We start from the raw sequence: 17,523 nt of genomic DNA, 5'->3' as shown, positions 1-17,523 counted from the left end.
CAGTATAAAGACTGCCCTCGCTTTCCTCCTGCTGTCACTCATCGGAATCAATGACATTGATGTATGTTAAACCCCTCATCCTCTCTCTTTCCTACCTCTGACCTCCCCTTATGCCTACAAGTGCCGGACAGGCGCGAACGAGGGTATTGACAGACCACTTCGTCCAACGCTCCGTATCTGTCGCCGGATCCAAGAGCAAGCGTAAATACTGCAACCCTCGGGGAGGCATACTACGAATCGACTCGATAGTTTCATGTTCCCCAGGATCGAGTTCAACTTGGCCTTTGCCGGTACCAGATACCGGGCGCTCTTCCATGAAGTCTTGAGCTTGAACATTTGCATCATCCTGATTACGACATAGGGTATTCCACATTTAAGCCCACCGGCTGGTGGTGCTGAGCGAGGGTGGGGGCTTGGGTGATCCCGGGTCTATATGCCACGCTTCGTTTGCCAGCACCACTAAGGATTGAAAATGTCAGGCTGCATTTCTAGCAGCAATAGTCAGATATTGTTGCACACCGATTTTATCACAGTCCTGTCCAGCTGCCCGGCATTGATACCTTAGACATCGTAGTGAATGGGCTCCTCTCTGTAGCTGTCCGTTCATGTGCGATCTTGTGCATCTGTGCATTTCTAGATACCGCCGTGAGACACCATTCCTCTCGCGGTAGAGATAAAAGTAAGTTTTTGTTTAAATCATAGGCCAGAGCTATTCCCCGATCCACGCTCACAAGAATATGGCCGAGTAGTCCAAAACAACCATAGGAAGTCACTCCCTGCTGCCTGGCTGCATCCACAAACACCCCATTCTGGCTTCAAGTTGCAACAACCTGCCACGAGACAGAACACGATCTCGAAACTCTGGGATCCTTTCAATGAAATCATCAGTTGACCTGACTGCCCCCTACAGAGCTCGACCTTGCCACCCGCAAATACCTTGCAAGCCAACACCCGAGATCACACCAGAAAAGAAATTGAACTAGTTGGATGGAATTCACTGCTTGGGGCGTTGAATCTTACACTTCGTGACCATGGAGAGAGAACACAAGGGGACTCATTGGAGTCTGGGTAGTATCAGTTATCGGGGTTACATTGCCAAGATGAACTGACTGCTGTACGATACTAGGGCCGCTAGATCATCATTCTCCTATGCACATCCATGAGGGAACGGAACGTGTCTCTTCAGGCCTCCCAAAATAGCCTCCTTGGCAAGCCAGCGCAAAATCAAGGAACAGGGTACATATCCGAGACCCACCCACCACTCTGCCAAGACGACGACTCGAGGACCTTAGTGACAGACACACTAAGATTCCTGTCAGCCCTGCGCTCCACTTCCATAGCCCGAAAATTCCGCTCAGGGTTCTTGGCCCGAAAGAGTCAGTCTGGGGACACGTTCCGACCCACCAGGGGGAAGCTCTCGGGCACTTCCCGAGTTCGATCGACATCGTCAGCTGCATGGGCCTTTGCCAGGCCGTCCTTGTCGTCTGAAGGATTCTGACAAGATGCAGCTCCACATGATGAGTCGAAGGATTCTGAAAAGACGCAGCGCCACATGATGAGTTGAAGGGTGAGGAGCATGAGTTGTTGCGTCTCAGACATAATACGTGGGGCGAGACCCTTCCAGGTGCCAAGGTCAAAACGCTGTGCCTGCTGCCTACCTTCCGCTGTTCGTCGATCTTTACGAGTCATGCCTAGAGTTGTAGTCGTGCGTCGGTGGCTGAAGGGGATTTCTTTCTGCCCTATAGGGATTTCTGAGGTCTTCGAGAGCCCGATATCCCGATTGGTCACTGCTTCGGTCGATGGTATTTGGGCCCGGGATTTGGAGTCCAAAGCCGCGGCTAGTCACCTCTTGGTTTGAGCACTTGGCTTTGTTGGTTAGAGACCGCGCAGTTGAGACAGACAGAAGATGGATATACAATCACAGATGCAAATTTTATTCAATAGTGTTTTAAATGTTCCGGAAATGCTATATATACAATTAAACTCCATCGCATAAACAACTATCGCCTCAGTGCAAGCCAATATGAACAGTCACCCGAGAAGGAGGAAAGAAATGAAAAGATAAATATATGCTTCATGCATTCATATGCGTCCCGACCAAACCTCCTATGCAGTAGGCATGGCAGTCATAGGCATGTTATTAAGAGGCAGCGTCTCAGCAGACTTCTCATCCTCCTCAAACATGATCTTCTCCAACTTCTGCGTCATCTTCGCACAGAATGGATCAACATAGGTTGTCCATAATGTGGCGCAAATATAGACCAGTACAATCCATGTTGGGATCGATATCCCCACGACCCATGGTGCACGGATAGGGATCCAGTGCGGGTGAAGCGGCTCGCCATGCTCGTCCAGAATGGGGTTCCCATTTCCATCGACTATATCGCCGTCCCAAGGCTGTCCGGTGATGCCGTATAGCATCCAACAAAGCACGGTGCGCAGGAGTGTGCCGTGGACTAGGTAGACGGCGAAACTCTGCTTGCCGAGCCAGAGAAGGAGGCGGTTCGCGAGGAAGTCTTTGGTGGACGGGGAGATGTAGATTGCGAAGATGATCAGGTCGACGCCGATGGCGGAGTAGCGTTTGCCGATGTTGACGTCCGGTGGGAAGATGTAATGGGCCACTTCGAACATATAGTTTGACCAGGTTGCCCACTCCGGGTGTTCACCTGGGTAGGAGCAAACGAGGAGACCGGTGCAGACGAGGGTTGCCGAGACGACACGGCGGCCCCATTTGTGGGTTTCGATAAACTCTTTGAATGCGGTCTCGTAGGAGAGGTCACTAAGGAACATGCCGTAAATTGCCTGCATTTGGAAGGTTTCTGGAGAGTATTAGTGTTTGTGCAGAAGGGAGATGGAGACAGGAAATCAAACGTACCTGTGTTTTTGGCAGCATCCTGGTGGAAGTAGAGAAGCATTCCCAGGTAGATGGCCAGACGCCAGCGGAACTTGACAAACATGACAATGCAAAGCATCACGTAGACCAGCATGGAGGCCTTCAGCAGGGGAAGCAAAGCCCACTGGTGATCATCGTATGCCATATAGCCGGTGGTCCAAACGTCCAAGAAGTTCTTGAATAACCGGACAAACTCCTCCCAGAAAGTCGGTGCCAGGTCAGGAGAAGCATATCGGCACCACCAGCAGTCTGAACGGTTGGCAGCAATGAAGGCTCCGCACTGAGCCATGCCCCAGGAAATGATCAAGGCGATAGTCGCAGGGAATATGAGACGCGGCGGGCGGCGGAATGCGCTTTTGGCTACAGATGTGAAAGAGCCGAGTAGGTCGCGATTGCGAGCCTGTTTGAGAGGCTTCAAAGCGCACACGTAACCGGTCAAGAAGGCGAAAATGGTAACTCCGAGACGTCCCTGCCATGGGATTCGTAGGACGGGCCACTGAAGAATGCGCGGTGCGGCATCTTCATTATCACGGGGTGCAAACAGGTCGTAATCCCATGCACGCGCGAGGTGAGTAAGAACAACAAGGAACGAGGCGATTCCTCTTAAGCCCTGGTTCACGTTAGCGTCGTAGTTTGACCGTACAAAAAGAACTCAAGACATACGTCGATCCATTTCACACTTTTTCTAGGGTCACCCTTGACATTTGGATCACTCTTCCAAGGTATGTTGTCCAAAATGCGGCTGTAAAGGAAATTCGGTTGGATATATTCCATATTGATCAATCGACTAAGTGAGCGTGGGGTTGCGAATCAAAAATCTAACATCGAGGCATGAATCTCTTAGCCGGAAGAGATATGCACGAGAAGGACTGTCGGGGAAAGGGCGAGGCGTATAATGTAAACGAGTGTATAGGAAACGAAACCGATCAGCTTCTCTTAAGAAATAGGTTCGCGCCAAGATGGGGCGGGTGGATGTACGCCTGGTACGGGCAGGGAAGGAAAAGATCAAGACAAAGAAGGAAGGGATACGAGTGGAGGGGCCCTGGGGTTTTGAACGCGAAATGGACTGCGGGTCTCTCGTCTCATAAGGCAATAGATAGGAGTGCCGAATCGGAGTGGAGTATGCCAATGCATAGGCCCCCGAGTCCTCGGCTTGACAGCGGGCCTGGCGAGAAATTTGTTCCAACTGGGAGTAGATCTATTGCCACAACTGGATTATCCCACGGCCATTGTGAAGCATTATTCGACTAGACCCCTGGATAGCCTTCAGATACGGCGTTTCATGAGATGTAACATCTTCTAATCTGCCACTTGAAGCTATGCCAAAGTGAAGCATTTGTGCACGAGAGGCTCTACAATTACCGGGACCCCGACGGATACGTAATCTGGGGATGTCCCCTCCGACCCAGGTTTACATGATCATCCGACTAAGTCCGGAGTTCGTACCGACACGAAAGTGGCTATCAAGGCCAAATGACCCAAAAGAGGACATTTGAAGCCGCCCACGATCTATCCAGATACGACCGGAGCGAGGTCCGGGGGAAACGAGCTTACGACGATTGAATCCAAGACAGAGGAACAATTTTGGAATTACGACGAACCATCTTGTCCGATTCGACTCCCGCTATGGCCCAAAAGCCATCCAAAATTGCGCAAGAACTTGGCGCTGATCTCGCCACCGATACGACTTGGCACCAGCCCTATGGGGTACCGTTGTGTGCCGGAACATGTGATTTGTCTGGTGCCAGAGACCCAACTTTTAGCGGTGGAGTGGAACAGACTCTCTGGCTTGGCAGCGTGCCCGGTCGTGAGGCGTTACTTCATTTGCGAAAACGAGGTTGTCGAGTCTGTGTTCGCTCCCAAAAACGAAAACCAATAATTGTACCCGGGAAAATATCTATCCTCATTCTTTGAGCGGAATTCTGTACGAATCATGGCATGAGGTGGTGGCAGAATGGCGTAATTTGACCTAATACTAGCTGCAGTGAACGCGATTTGATCGGCGGAGATTCGCACTATCTGCAGAGCCCTGGACCCTAGTGGGTTTGCACGGGTATGCGATACAGTCTTGGCACAAGGCCCATCCGTTTCTGGAATGCAGGGGCAAATCCTGCTTTGGACTATGAGTTCGTCTACACCTCTTCAGGCTTTGCCATCAAGACACGAGACTCTGGAGTCAGGAATAAGCCCGCTCATTCGCAGAATATGCGCGGGCCTCCCGGTCTCACCTCCACTCAGCTTGAATGACGTCCCGAGCGCCGACGGTCTCAGTTGTGGCGGTCTTGGCAGGGACAATAGCCGTGTTTTCGTTAGACAGGTTTGAGTTCAGGGGTTAATCTCTTCAAGTCCAATCCTGGATCGATCTCAAATCCGAACCGGGCCCTAGGTACAGCGGCCGTAACCGCCATGCAATAGTGCAACGCCTCAAGGTTTCCGTGGAGCGCTTAGCGCTCTAAGACTGGGTTTCGGACACTTGCGAACTCCGGCCCAGCCGAAAGTGGGGAACTCCTCAGGGTCCAGATGGGAATGATCACCGTTGACCCGGTGCTATCTAATCAACGAGCTGAGTTCGTGAATCTTTGCACGTTCGATCGCATCTATGATGCTTATTGAGGCTTTTAGCATCGTTTAAAGTACACTGCAGAGAAAGTTTTTTCGCCCACTTCCGGGGAGCAGGGAACGGGGACCCCTGATCCCAGAAATGGCAAATTTCCAAGACTTTTTGACTCAGGTCCCTGGAGCCTGCAGCAAATCAGCATCTAGGCCGCACTATGGCGCTCTGGGCATTTGCTGGGCACACGCCCAAATTTACCATAGAGGCCCGTTAAGCTCCACGTCCTCCCCACATCGTAGGCTGGGCACTACCCGCCAAGAAATCAGTATTACCTCTCAACCCATGAAGAAATACATTCGGTCAATAGCGGACTATTTTCGTATCCTCGGACCTCCCCCCTTTTTTTTCGAACTGAAATTCCGCTCGTAAATTGAGTGGGAAGTGGTGACCGTGGTCCAGGACGACAGATGCGGCGAGTGGGTACTCAGCCAAGATCACGCCATTATTAGTATTCTCACCACATTCAATCGCTTCGAGCAGCACACGAGCACTCGGTTGTGAGAAATATACGGTGCTTGTGTTCTTGTACCTAGGAACGAGGAACCCCATATCACACAAAATGCGAATTGCGAGGTTAGGTTCGGCTCTACTGTGGTCGTTACATGCCGCGGCTACGATTCTACAGAATGGCCAGGTGAGGGAGGATCCTTACCCCGGACAAGCCCCGCGAATTGAGCTCGACGACTCCTGGCACAGTTATGGTGCCGACACGGAGGAGATATCCTACAAAGGACGGTGGGATAGCAACCATGTTTCTTGTATGTGAAATCACCCTCGAAGGTGCGATCTCGTCATACTAACTGATATCTAGGGTGGTCGTAGGTGTTCCCTCCCCCTTGCCGGTCTCGATCGTTGATATTGATCCTGACTTCACTAGTGCACCTGGAATCAAGGTCGAATTTTCTGGAAGCCAGGTAAGTTTTCATGACATGATAGTCATCGTGCCTTTCCAAGCTTCGTCAATGCTAACAATATGCCAGCTTGCTGTAAGTTTTGGCCAAAGCACATCAGATGGTGTCCTGGTCGCATATCGGTAAGTGACCTGAAAACTTAAAATTCACGCTATCTTCTCAACACATTCATAGTGTTGGCTCGCTCGACTGGCAATTCTCCAATGTGACCGCCGACTCCACCTACCAGTTCGTGGGCCCAGAGTTGGGGCTGGATGAAGATCTCGTGAAGCAGCACAAGGTCTTTGAGATGAGAGGTACTATCACTCACCATAACTTTGAAAATACCTCCGCTAACCTTTTCGCAGTCACTAACTGGGGCTTCGGATAAGTCTCTCTTACCCGCTGTCGCTTTCACCGCTCACATCCATCCACAGTTCAGATCGCCGGAGTCTCCGTCGCAAGTGATGAAAGTCTCCAGGTCCCTAAGAGATTTGAGAAGAAGGTGGAAGTTATCGGTGGATCGTGAGTTGATCATCACTAGGCTCAGATAACCTATATTAACTCGTACCAGCCTCGCTGGCGGCCAATTTGCTACTTACGAGACGATTTCATCGTGGGGATACCTCTTCGCCGCCGGACTCGGCAACGCTGAGCACACAATTACAGTAGGCAAACATTACAAAACCAAGAATACACATCAATACTCACGCTTCGAAACAGGCCTACCCCGGCGCATGCTTGGCAGATCTTCAGTGCTACGGCGGCAACGCCCACGGCATGGTATGTCCCCAACCATACCAAACCCCGGCCGAGCAAACTAACAGTCCATCAAACAGACATGGTATTGGAATCGCGCTTCCGACCCCGGCAGTCGCGCTAACGAGTTCTTCGGCCACGAGCCTGAGAAATTTGACAACAAGGCCGAACAACCGGCAGACCTCGTCGTGATCCAAATGGGTGGCAACGACCACCGCCATCCAAACGAAATCCCTGGCAACGAGTTCTACCACGCCTACGTTGCCTTGATCGATGACATCCACAGTACATGGCCGCACGCCGTTGTTCTCATCGTCGTACGTCTCCCCCTCACTACTAGGATGACAAATCTAACACTTAACAGTCTCAATGGGGCCAGTGGGTCAAGGAAGGCCTGTCATATGTCCCGACGCAGGTATACGAAGAAGAGACTCGGAAGGTCCACGACCACTTCCGTGACCGCGGGTTCGTTTACTACTTCGATACAAGTGGCATTCTGCAACATAATGATATAAACCCGAAGAATCATCCTACAGATGTGGGACATATCAAGTTGGCTAGCCATTTGTTGCAGTGGACGAGACTCGTGCTGAGGTGGAATCTTGAACCTATGGGTGAGGTTCAGCATGGCACGCTCTACTGGAATGACCAGCAGGAGTATTAACCGCTAAGTTTTAAGATTGTATATCTGGGGATGTCTAGACTGTTAGTTCCTGTCACGGGACTTTCGTTGTATAATACAGGACTATGTACATGGAACATTTGTGAATTATGCTTGACCTGTTCTACACCGGGGAGGCAGTGTAGCCTCTAGTAGTTGGGCGGCTGGAGGTGCCTTTCCTACCCGTTCGTACCCAAAACAGCCTCCATCGGATGCCAATCAAATTTCACTTACCCCAATGCCAGGACCGGCCAGCAGCATGTATCTCACTCTCCAGCTTACATTCCAGAAAGAAAAGATTCATCTGGAACAAGCATGATGAGTTGTTATCTTCGTCCCTGGATTTCGTCAGCCTTTTGAGGATGCCACTGAAATAGCAGAGACAGTCAGCATCAGGAGACGTTACTGATGACATAGCTCGATCCATCAAGCAATTGTTTCTGGATAACACACGGGACAGAGATGTAGACGCATATAAGACGTGTCATGCCAGTCCCCTTAAAAAGTTCATTCCAGCGACAAGCAATATTTAATCTTCTCGATACAGTGAGGGTTCATTCTGGGAAGTAACCCGGCATTCCCATTCGAGCTACAGCCCTATTTAGTCACTATCTTGGCGGGTTTCTTCGACTTCGACTACCCCTCTGGTCTTCAAATGTTTCTTCCCATGGCTTTGACCAGCGATGGTCCGTACTTTATTGCCGCCCAGCCAATGACACCTAGCGACGGCACAGCAACAAATGCAAAACGGGCTATAGCTGCAGTGATACGAGGCTGAAGGAAATCCTGTGCGATGGCCTGGAATCTTTCAGGCTGGTTCCGATCCGGATAGTCCTCTTTGGGAAATGGCACACCGAGGAACGGGCAGATCTGTTCCCAGCCCAGTCCATTCTCCAGCTTAATATGCAATATACGGTCGGCTGGGACTGTCCGCTTCACCATTTCGATACTGCGACAGGTCAGTTAAAGCTTCTGAAGGTTTGCAGTTTTGATTTGGACAATACTATTCCGCATAATTTCTGTGCAGCGCGACCTCGAAGTCCGGATCATTGGGATTATTGCCGTCCGAGAAGGACCAGAAACAAGTTTGGTTGAGAGTAATAAAGCGGTAGAGTACGACGTCGAAGTACTTCAGAAAGACGAGGGGGAAACCATGCAGCGTTTTTATTAGTTTACCCCCAGAATTGTTCAGCGAGGTGACCCATTTCGTTGGCTCTCTCTCCACCAGAATAAACTTCACATCGGGTTCCTCGACGTACGCTTCGATAATTGCCGGGCCCACAAACGAAGGTATTTCGACCAGACACTGAATACAACGACTTAGTCTTGGCGCATTCAACCATTCATTGCAAGTTTCTTACGTTGTAGTCGGCAAACCATTTATCAAAGTCCACCCGATCATAACGCTTGATGCCGGAGAAGCGGTTGTTCTGGGCGACGACAGCCTCTTCGCAGATTTCCATGTGATCTTTTCCTCTCACAATGACACATTCGAACATATGGTATGCCTTGTATCCCAATATCTGCATCGCTCGATAGAGACCTAAAGTCCCCGATCTGTGGAAGCGTGAGCTGACTGCTTACTACCTAACAATGACGACTTACCGACTGGGGCTGGCAACAACCACTTTCATTGGTTGCCTGACAGTAGGTTCGGACCTGATCGATCTTGCGCGACATGGTGTGACAGGTGAATGGGAGTATCGGGATGGTCAGAACTGTCAAGATTCTCAAGATCTCCAGGGGGGCAAAAGAGGGGAACCCCCGTGTTATTCGGGTTGGAATACATTGGGGGCCAAAGAGCGCAACGCCTCGCAGTCAACTTCAGCCGCACTACGTACATCTTCTCCCTTATCTTCTCCCAAGTGCGACTAATCTGCTTCGATTATACTGAGGTCTTAGTCAGCCCCGCGAGAACACGTAGCAGACCATCTAGCTACATTTGCCCGCTGCAGGACTCGACGCTCAATGGCCGAGGTATACTGTAAGGTCCCCCAACAGGACGTGTCTTCGACTCCAGGTTTCCTCGCCAATCAACGCAACCTCATTGCAAGCTGCAGCATGTCACGGTCTCGAGAAATGCACTATGTCGGGTTTATATGAATTAAGACCTCTCATTGGAAGAAGAAGAAACGAAAAGAAACAATAATTCCAGCGAAATGCAGGCCACTTCGACAAGAAAAATGCTTTTCGGAGCTCCCTGAGGCGAGTGCCGCGGAGCTGAAAGAGTAGACAATAGAACAAACGTGCACCGGCAAAATATCAATCATGGATTGACTTGTCCGGTTGCTGGCGATGAAACAACAGCAACAGCCTTAGCATCGACGCTGTACTAACTTGGCAAGAGCCCTGCAGTATTGAGGAAGCTGCAAAGTCAAATCGACGGGGCCATACCTACGGGCTTCAATGATTGATCGTATGAGAAAGCCAAGGCAATCATGTATCTGGATGATATCGTCAATAGAACACGGCATCTACGACCCCCTTTGATGACTGGAGGGCTCTGTGTTACTCTGACTGGGGGATCCGAGTCGCCAAGGTCTACACCCCCGGCGATGGGAACGTACTTGTTCCTACACAGTTGCTCCGGACGGATGAAAGGCACTACATGAATGTAAAACAACATGTTGATGGGCAGATGAATGAAAATAAAAGATGCGTAGCCCAGGAGCTCCATTGTTTCCTTTTATTTCGGGTAAGTACTGGTGCATTCAAACTTGCCACCTGGTTCAACACGTTGATTAATATTCACCTGAGAGGCCCTTATGGTTGCCCTTGAAAAAGATCTGGCCGAAATGGCCCTTTGGAAACCAGTCTCAATTTCGCCCCTGGTGAGAATGGTCAGACGTTTGAAAATGAAACATGAAATACTTTCACGACTACTCTCCCACCGCTAGAAATGCAGTTTTGCGCCACGTTAAAGGGGGACTTTTTAGTTCCAATTTTAGTTCGGAATCGCTGCATAGAGGGGCCCAATTGCTAGTGTCATGTTGCTTGCTCTTTTTGGAGATTTCAATCTAATCCCAAGAATAATGTTAATTTCAAGTTGATGACTCAATTTGGACAATATCCCTGTACATCTAGTCTATGACACCATTTATGACTATGGCATAGCCTATATACACACATTACAGAGCGTGTCAAGCTTTCTTCTCCATCACTGAAGAGGATATCCAGCGGCATTGGGAAGCTGTTCCGGAGTATCATCACGGAAAGTATTCGTGATCAAGCTCCCAAATGAAGGTGACCAGTCCACACGAGGCGTCAAGCTATCCAAGCCCCACAGCTCAGATACAAACTTCAGGATAGAAGTGTGAGTAAACTCATTCTCTCCAGGGCCAGGCTTATTTTGAACAACGCCCTTCTCAACCCAAGGTGAGATCAACAAAGTCGGAACGCGAACACCAAGACGGTCAAAATTGAAAGTATAGTCTTTGCCATCGTTCGCCTTCTCAACATACGGCAGGCTGTCACCCGGGGGAACTCCAGTTGGGGGCGCAACGTGGTCCGCAAATCCGCCATGCTCATCCCATGTGATGATAAACAAGGTTTCATTCCACTGGGGTGAGTTGCGGATCGCCTCGTAGATGCCCTTCATGAAGTTCTCCCCCATATTGATAGGGGACTTCGGATGCATGGACATGTAATCGCAGCACTCGGGATTGATCCAGGTGAACTGAGGCAAGTTACCAGACTTAGCATCCTCATAGAATTGGCTCAGAGGAAGAATCTTGTCCGTAGCGGATTTAGCCGTCCACTCATAGAACATAGCATCAGGCGGGAAACTGCTTGCCCCAATATTGGTTGTGTTCTCGTAGTTGATCCAGGAAATCCCCTTCTCAGAAAGTTGCTCGAAAATGGATTTCTGGGGCATGCCGGCGTTGTAGAACACTTCTCCATTGTCGCCGTGGCCGTGTGAAGTCCCCGAGGTCAGGTACGCGCGATTGGGGTCCGTTGGGCCCGGAATCGAAGCGAACCAGCGATCAAACAGGACATAGTTCTCAGCCATGGCGTTGGTGACAGGCACAAGATCAGGCTCATAGTAATTGATGACCTCGGCAGCCTCCATCATGTCGTTTTGCAAACTGTACATATAGCTCTGCTCGGTAACGAAACCGCTCATGGTTGACTTGGAGCTGCTTTTCGGGTGGTAATTCCCAAAAATTTGCATGTTTACGCCAGTGATCGTGTGGTCGGGGTCGTCCGATGCGATGTTTTTCGCGATACCAGCCGCGCAGACATCCTCTGAGCTCGGAACCGAGACATTGGCGGGGTTGCAGTATTTTTGGTTGACCAAGCCATCGATATCGGGGTTGTACGTGAGACCACCGGCGAGGGTATCAAAAGACCGATTCTCTTGCACAAGCACGACGACATTCTTGATGTTGTCCATACCGGAAGAGGTGGGGGCCGCGACGGCCCCAAGGCCAAGGCCAAGGCTGAGAACCGCGAAAGATAGGGCCATGTTGAAGATGCGCAGAGTCCAAAATTAGCAAATTTTGAGAAGAAATGCCCATTTATAGCCATTGCGGGCGAGTGGAAAATGCCTAGCAAGGCTCCAACCTTAGGTATGGTCGCATCGCGATTTACCTCGGAGTTTAATTCAAGGCCTTGTGGGATCGACTATCCACTCTCAACTTTCTTCTTGCCGATCATTAACTGTCTTGACACCTCCGCATCGCTAAGAGGCCAATGTGTCTCCGTGATATTACCTTGTGCCTGGTTAGGTTGATTCCGATTGGTCTGTTGTTGTTTGCTGGTTCCTGTTCCTCTCCCGGCGTTGCATTGGACCAGGGGCTTCGCTGCGAGACATTTTGTTTCTCCTTTCTAGGTTGCTAATTTCATAACAGGATTCACTCATTTAATTCCCAACCCACTTAGCACGCGACACGAAATCCTCGGCTATTTGGAAAATGGTACGGGAATTTTTGAGGTAAACCCCCAAAATGGTTGTTTACTTGTTTTCCACTGGTTCAGAACTTAGCTGATCCCTGCATATTTCTCCTCGTGCTAGTCCATATTTGTATTAGACTATTTTAAATTACTCAAGCGTACGGTATGAATCATGTGATCATCACTGTAAATCTTACAAGAAATACACAAGGGATTTGGGAGATCCTGGTTTTGCCCCTCACCCCAAAGCTTCTTTACCAGTTTCTCGCTAAGCATGAATTTCAAGATTCCGTCAAATAACAAAAGTGGTATTCAGTCTACAATCCAAATTATACGATATAAATCTCCATGCACACGAGGAAACTTGGGAAGATATGTCCAAGGTTGCGAGAGCCTATGTTGTTCTCAAAAAATGGAAGAATTTCCTCGCGTGTTAGCAATCCTGGATAGTTAGCGTCATATCTTAGTCTTCAAATATAGATAGACTATGCGATGTGGCCATGGGTACGTAAGACCACTTTGCCCTATGCTGAACTGTTACGAATGAAGGATGATAGCGTTCTTTTTTGACTTGTTTGCTGATGACGCCTGCTCCGTGAGTATTTCCTCGTCGCGCGTCAAATAACTTACCTAAATAGTTTGGTGCTTAGGCAAACTTACGCCATCGACAGGTTTGACAAGTTGCCTCCCTAGCTTCTATGTACATAACTGGGCTAGACCTGCATCTTCGAAGTCAAGAAACGGATCGCCATGTTTCAGTTTGAGGATGTAGTTTCCCACTCAGCGATCAGACGCGATACTTCCTTGAACGAAACAGGCTTCGTCAGGAACAAATCCACTCCTGCATCCAGAGCTTTGGTCTCATCACGCAAGCTGCTGAGTCCAGTAAGGGCGACAATTCTCGCGGGAACACATCCCTCGCGTTCTTTTTCAAGCGCGCGAATGACGCGAGTTGCTTCTATTCCGTCCATGATAGGCATAGAAATGTCCATAAAGATAAGGTCGTATCCTTGCAGATTTCTTTCCACGGCATCAACCGCTACTCTGCCATTGTCAGCTGTGTCAACGGTCATGACTTTCTGGTGCTTCATGAAGGTTAGTAGAAGACGAAGGTTGATCTCATTGTCATCTACCAGCAACACCCGGGGTCTGCTTTGGCGCGCAGATGAGATATCTATGGCAGCGGGACTGCCAGAGGATGAGAACGTAGCCGAGGGGGTAGGGGTATTGCGAGACATGGCGTGACCGGACAATTCTGCATCTGAGAACAGTACAGGTACGTCACGTTTGGTGGGATATTTTCCCCAATTGCACGAGACCGGTCTGGTATTGAGTAATTTAGGGGCCAATGGACTCAAATGTTCAGACGATGAGAGAGTAGGTTCTTTGGCAAACCGAGACGTGTTTGAAGGCTTCGGTCGCTCTGGGACCTCAAATCCTTGTTCAGGACTGGAATGGCGCGGCGAGGGAGTTGTCGGCGTTGAGTTAAGACAGCTAAGGATCCCGTTGGCGAGTCTTCGTGGGCCGCAAGGTCGACGTAGAATTACCAAAGAGTCAGTTAGATGAGACCATTTGGCCCTGGAGTCACCAGAGCTGCCAGGGTCATTACAAAATAGGATCAACCGTGGTAATTCGGTGGGGAAGTGCTGCAATTTTTCTTCAGAGAAGTCGCGTTCGTCGGCAAATAGAATATCGACATTCTCATTGGCTGACCACGGCACAATTTGTAGGCCATACCAGTCGGTGACATACTGAATGATCGAAGACCAGAACGGATCATTGATTAGGAGAGAAGGGTCAACTCCCCAAATCGCAGCACGCTTCCCAGTAAATTCCACATGACGAGATGGAGAGGATGTCGCGGGTATCTTTTGAACTAAACTTTCCATGTGAAGTGTTGGTAGCAGGCTGTCCTCTTTTCCTGGACGTGCGAGGGGAATTGACACCTTCACAGTAGTGCCTTGGCCCACTTGGCTTTGGATGTTGATGGATCCTTGAAGCGTTTCCACAATACCGCGAACAATTGACAGTCCGAGACCAGTACCTACTGACAAGGTATCCTCCTGTGCAAATGGAGTATACAGACGTGTCCGAAGATATTCACTGGATATGCCTCTACCTGTGTCCGAGATTGTCAAAGTGACTAGATCTTCGAGCTCGTGAGGTTGGGAGCGAGCGTAAGACCGCTGAGTAGCTTCAATACAGACAGTCACCAGACCTTCCTTGGTGTACTTCAAAGAATTGCCCAGAAGGTTCATAATCAGCCGCCTAAGTGATCCTGGCTGGAGTTTGTAGAGCCAGTCACTGTTGCTAATTTTGACGACAACGTCCACTCCTGAATGAGTTGTAGCTTCGTCATCCTCTTCGGCCGGCTTGGAATGCAAAGTTGGCGAATGGTTTCTGAACGTTGATGACCGTTGTACATGAAAATGCCCCAAACACACGCTATCCACAACTTCCTCTGTCAAGGTGGCAAGATCTGTCGACACGAATGGATCCATGCGCGCTGGGGGTTCCTCTGCCTGTTTTCGTTTCCACGGATCTCTTCTGCGCCCAGATCTGCGCTTCCGCCTCTCCAATGACATTATTTTGCTGAAATCCAAGACTTGATTCATCGTATCCAAGAGCGTTCGGCCGCATGCATTGATCGTCTCAATGAGAGAGTCTTGAAATTCATCTAATTCGGTATCTTCCAACAGCTCGGTGGCAGCCAAGACTCCATGCAGGGGGCTGCGCAGTTCGTGCGAGATGCTGCTTATGAAATCCCCCTTCTGACGGTCCGCAATGACTGATTCGACACGGCTGTACTCGGTCATGAGAGATGAAGCGAAACCAAATATTGAGCTCAGGTCAACAGCGCGATTGAAAATTCGCGTTGGTTGAGGAGTCCAACAGAAACACCCGGCAAACCACTGGGAATTCGTTGCGTTCCATAGCGGGACAAACATGACCTGACACGCATCAGGGAAGAACTTGTTCAGTTTGCTAGATTCTGAAACTCTCGACCTATTTCGCTGTTTCCGAGATGCGCTGATAGATTGCTCCTCGTCAGAGGTGGTCAAAGTTCCATCATTGTGAAATGACCAAAGTCTCCCTCTTGGGTAGCGAACAGTCAGTTGGGTTATAAAGTCGTTGTCCAAATTGGCGGCTGGCAATGACTCCTTGGAGACTGCTTTATAAAATAATGGGTCATCTCTAGTGGATATCGCAAGAACAGGCGCAGAAAAAGTAGAATCAGTGGAATTCCGACGACTGCCCACCATATAGTCTGGTGCGGAGTCAGTAATTCTTGAGAACATCACACCACCTGCACCGTCCAAGTCCAGGCTTTGTCTCAAAAGGTTCGCGGCCCGTTGAAAAATCCAATCGTTGCTTGTTGAGGAAACTGACGAATTGTCGCCTGGCGGCAAGTTCGGAAATGATGTTGCTGCGGTAGAAATTTCTTTGTATGCCCACTCAGTTACAGGTGGGCTTAAAGAGCGGAAGTGGTCATTTTGAAGCCGCGTATGACTGTTCTCGGCGTGTGACAAGGGAGGTTCGAAGTCGCTCTTGCGAGAGATTGTAGATCGACTCGTTTCACGGGAAGCAGATACCCGTGAAGACCGAGTGGAACTGGAACTATTTGACCGAGACATGTGAGAGCTATCGGAAAAACTAGAGTTGCCGTCGACGAAAAGACGGAGGCCCTGCGACAGACGCGAGGCTCGGCGCCCTTCTATGGCCTGACGGCTGACATGAAGATAGTTCATAACCATTGCTGCTGCTGTACCCAATGCATCCTTTTCATTTTCAGACAAACCTTCACGGGGCTTAGAATCTAACACAAACAAGCAGCCTATATTGATATCATCATCGGTTGTCAGGGGTGTTCCGGCATAAAAGCGGGAGTGGGGCTCTTCTTTTACGAAGGGCAATTGTCTGAAGCGATCGTGCTGCAAAAGGTCGTTGATAATCAAAAAGCGATCTTGTATATCTTGCTCGTTATCTTGCTTGTCTGAGGAAATTTCAACTGTCTCCTGTTTGAAAAATATCGATTAGATGGGGCGCGGACAATGGCTGATAGCATTCGCTGGCTGAGTGGCCTTACCCGGCATATATTCCAGCTTGAGCTATTTTCCAATGTTGATGTTCCTGCGAAAAGTTGATCTCTCTTCCCAAATGCCAATTTTGAGCTTCCGATATTAGTATCTGTTGTCGCTTCGGCTAAGATGAATTGAAAATCTCGATTCAATATTCTAATCAAAACAAAAGTCAGCCATAAGTTGGTCTCAGAGCAGTAGCTTAACGCACGTAATAAAGGCACGCTGTGCGTTCAGGCGTAAGGCTGCAAGTTGTGCAAATGATGTCAAAGTCGTGTTCGGGCTACAGAACCTGCTAGCTTCAGCTGGGTCACTCTCTGGAGCTGACTTGTCGTGGACAACGGAGGTAGCAGCCGTCGACAGGTCCGGTATAGATGCCGAGTCGTCTCCAAAAGGAAGCCATGATGCGTTCAACGCCGCCGGATTTGCTGGCTGGAAATACCGGTAGACCTCGCGAGCCTGTCGGTCGGCATCGTGGTCACGGAGAGTCTGCGCATCCGAATCATTCATAGCCTGTATGTAATCGTGTTTTTCTTTCGTCCGGTGAGTAAAGATTAGGTTGCCCGGTTTTTCGGCTATTAAATAAAAAGTCGCTTTGGTTGAAAATGGTGCGGGGTGATTGAATGGACAGAAGTTTTTTCTTCACGCAGAAGCCCCCAGAGTCGCAGATGATGGGTTCTATTACATGACGTAGGTGTTCGCTATGGAGCGGTACGTGGAATACAATCACGTGA

General features: G+C 49.6%; 6 protein-coding genes across 6 annotated transcripts; 1 reads left to right on the top strand and 5 right to left on the bottom strand.

Annotated features, from left to right (window-relative positions):
* Window positions 1–1,377: 1,377 nt before the first annotated feature.
* N7443_003102 (Esterase SGNH hydrolase-type subgroup) lies at window positions 1,378–1,689 on the bottom strand (the record flags this gene model as incomplete). Its single annotated transcript, XM_056883158.1, has 1 exon — window positions 1,378–1,689. One exon carries the CDS (start codon window positions 1,687–1,689, stop codon window positions 1,378–1,380), a length of 312 nt encoding a protein of 103 aa, XP_056744999.1.
* A 417-nt stretch (window positions 1,690–2,106) lies between these two features.
* Window positions 2,107–3,667, bottom strand: N7443_003101 (acyltransferase family protein; the record flags this gene model as incomplete). The annotated part of the gene is made up of 3 exons (XM_056883157.1): window positions 2,107–2,819; window positions 2,876–3,503; window positions 3,557–3,667. The coding sequence occupies 3 exons, from the start codon at window positions 3,665–3,667 to the stop codon at window positions 2,107–2,109; spliced, it is 1,452 nt and encodes a 483-aa protein (XP_056744998.1).
* A 2,399-nt stretch (window positions 3,668–6,066) lies between these two features.
* N7443_003100 (SGNH/GDSL hydrolase family protein) lies at window positions 6,067–7,820 on the top strand (the record flags this gene model as incomplete). Its single annotated transcript, XM_056883156.1, has 10 exons — window positions 6,067–6,265; window positions 6,319–6,325; window positions 6,385–6,421; window positions 6,488–6,540; window positions 6,593–6,714; window positions 6,835–6,922; window positions 6,972–7,065; window positions 7,121–7,180; window positions 7,237–7,473; window positions 7,521–7,820. The coding sequence occupies 10 exons, from the start codon at window positions 6,067–6,069 to the stop codon at window positions 7,818–7,820; spliced, it is 1,197 nt and encodes a 398-aa protein (XP_056744997.1).
* A 648-nt stretch (window positions 7,821–8,468) lies between these two features.
* On the bottom strand, window positions 8,469–9,451 carry N7443_003099 (sulfotransferase family protein; the record flags this gene model as incomplete). The annotated part of the gene is made up of 4 exons (XM_056883155.1): window positions 8,469–8,766; window positions 8,822–9,123; window positions 9,179–9,374; window positions 9,423–9,451. The coding sequence occupies 4 exons, from the start codon at window positions 9,449–9,451 to the stop codon at window positions 8,469–8,471; spliced, it is 825 nt and encodes a 274-aa protein (XP_056744996.1).
* A 1,523-nt stretch (window positions 9,452–10,974) lies between these two features.
* On the bottom strand, window positions 10,975–12,282 carry N7443_003098 (uncharacterized protein; the record flags this gene model as incomplete). The annotated part of the gene is made up of 1 exon (XM_056883154.1): window positions 10,975–12,282. The coding sequence occupies one exon, from the start codon at window positions 12,280–12,282 to the stop codon at window positions 10,975–10,977; it is 1,308 nt and encodes a 435-aa protein (XP_056744995.1).
* A 1,183-nt stretch (window positions 12,283–13,465) lies between these two features.
* On the bottom strand, window positions 13,466–17,299 carry N7443_003097 (GAF domain-containing hybrid sensor histidine kinase/response regulator; the record flags this gene model as incomplete). Its single annotated transcript, XM_056883153.1, has 3 exons — window positions 13,466–16,726; window positions 16,798–16,945; window positions 17,001–17,299. 3 exons carry the CDS (start codon window positions 17,297–17,299, stop codon window positions 13,466–13,468), a joined length of 3,708 nt encoding a protein of 1,235 aa, XP_056744994.1.
* Between the last annotated feature and the right edge of the window lie 224 nt (window positions 17,300–17,523).

The sequence above is a fragment of the Penicillium atrosanguineum genome, assembly GCF_028827265.1.
Source record: "Penicillium atrosanguineum strain IBT 20685 chromosome Unknown utg000002l_segment0_segment0, whole genome shotgun sequence".
NCBI lineage: Eukaryota > Fungi > Ascomycota > Eurotiomycetes > Eurotiales > Aspergillaceae > Penicillium > Penicillium atrosanguineum.
This window is presented reverse-complemented; position numbering and strand designations above follow the sequence as displayed.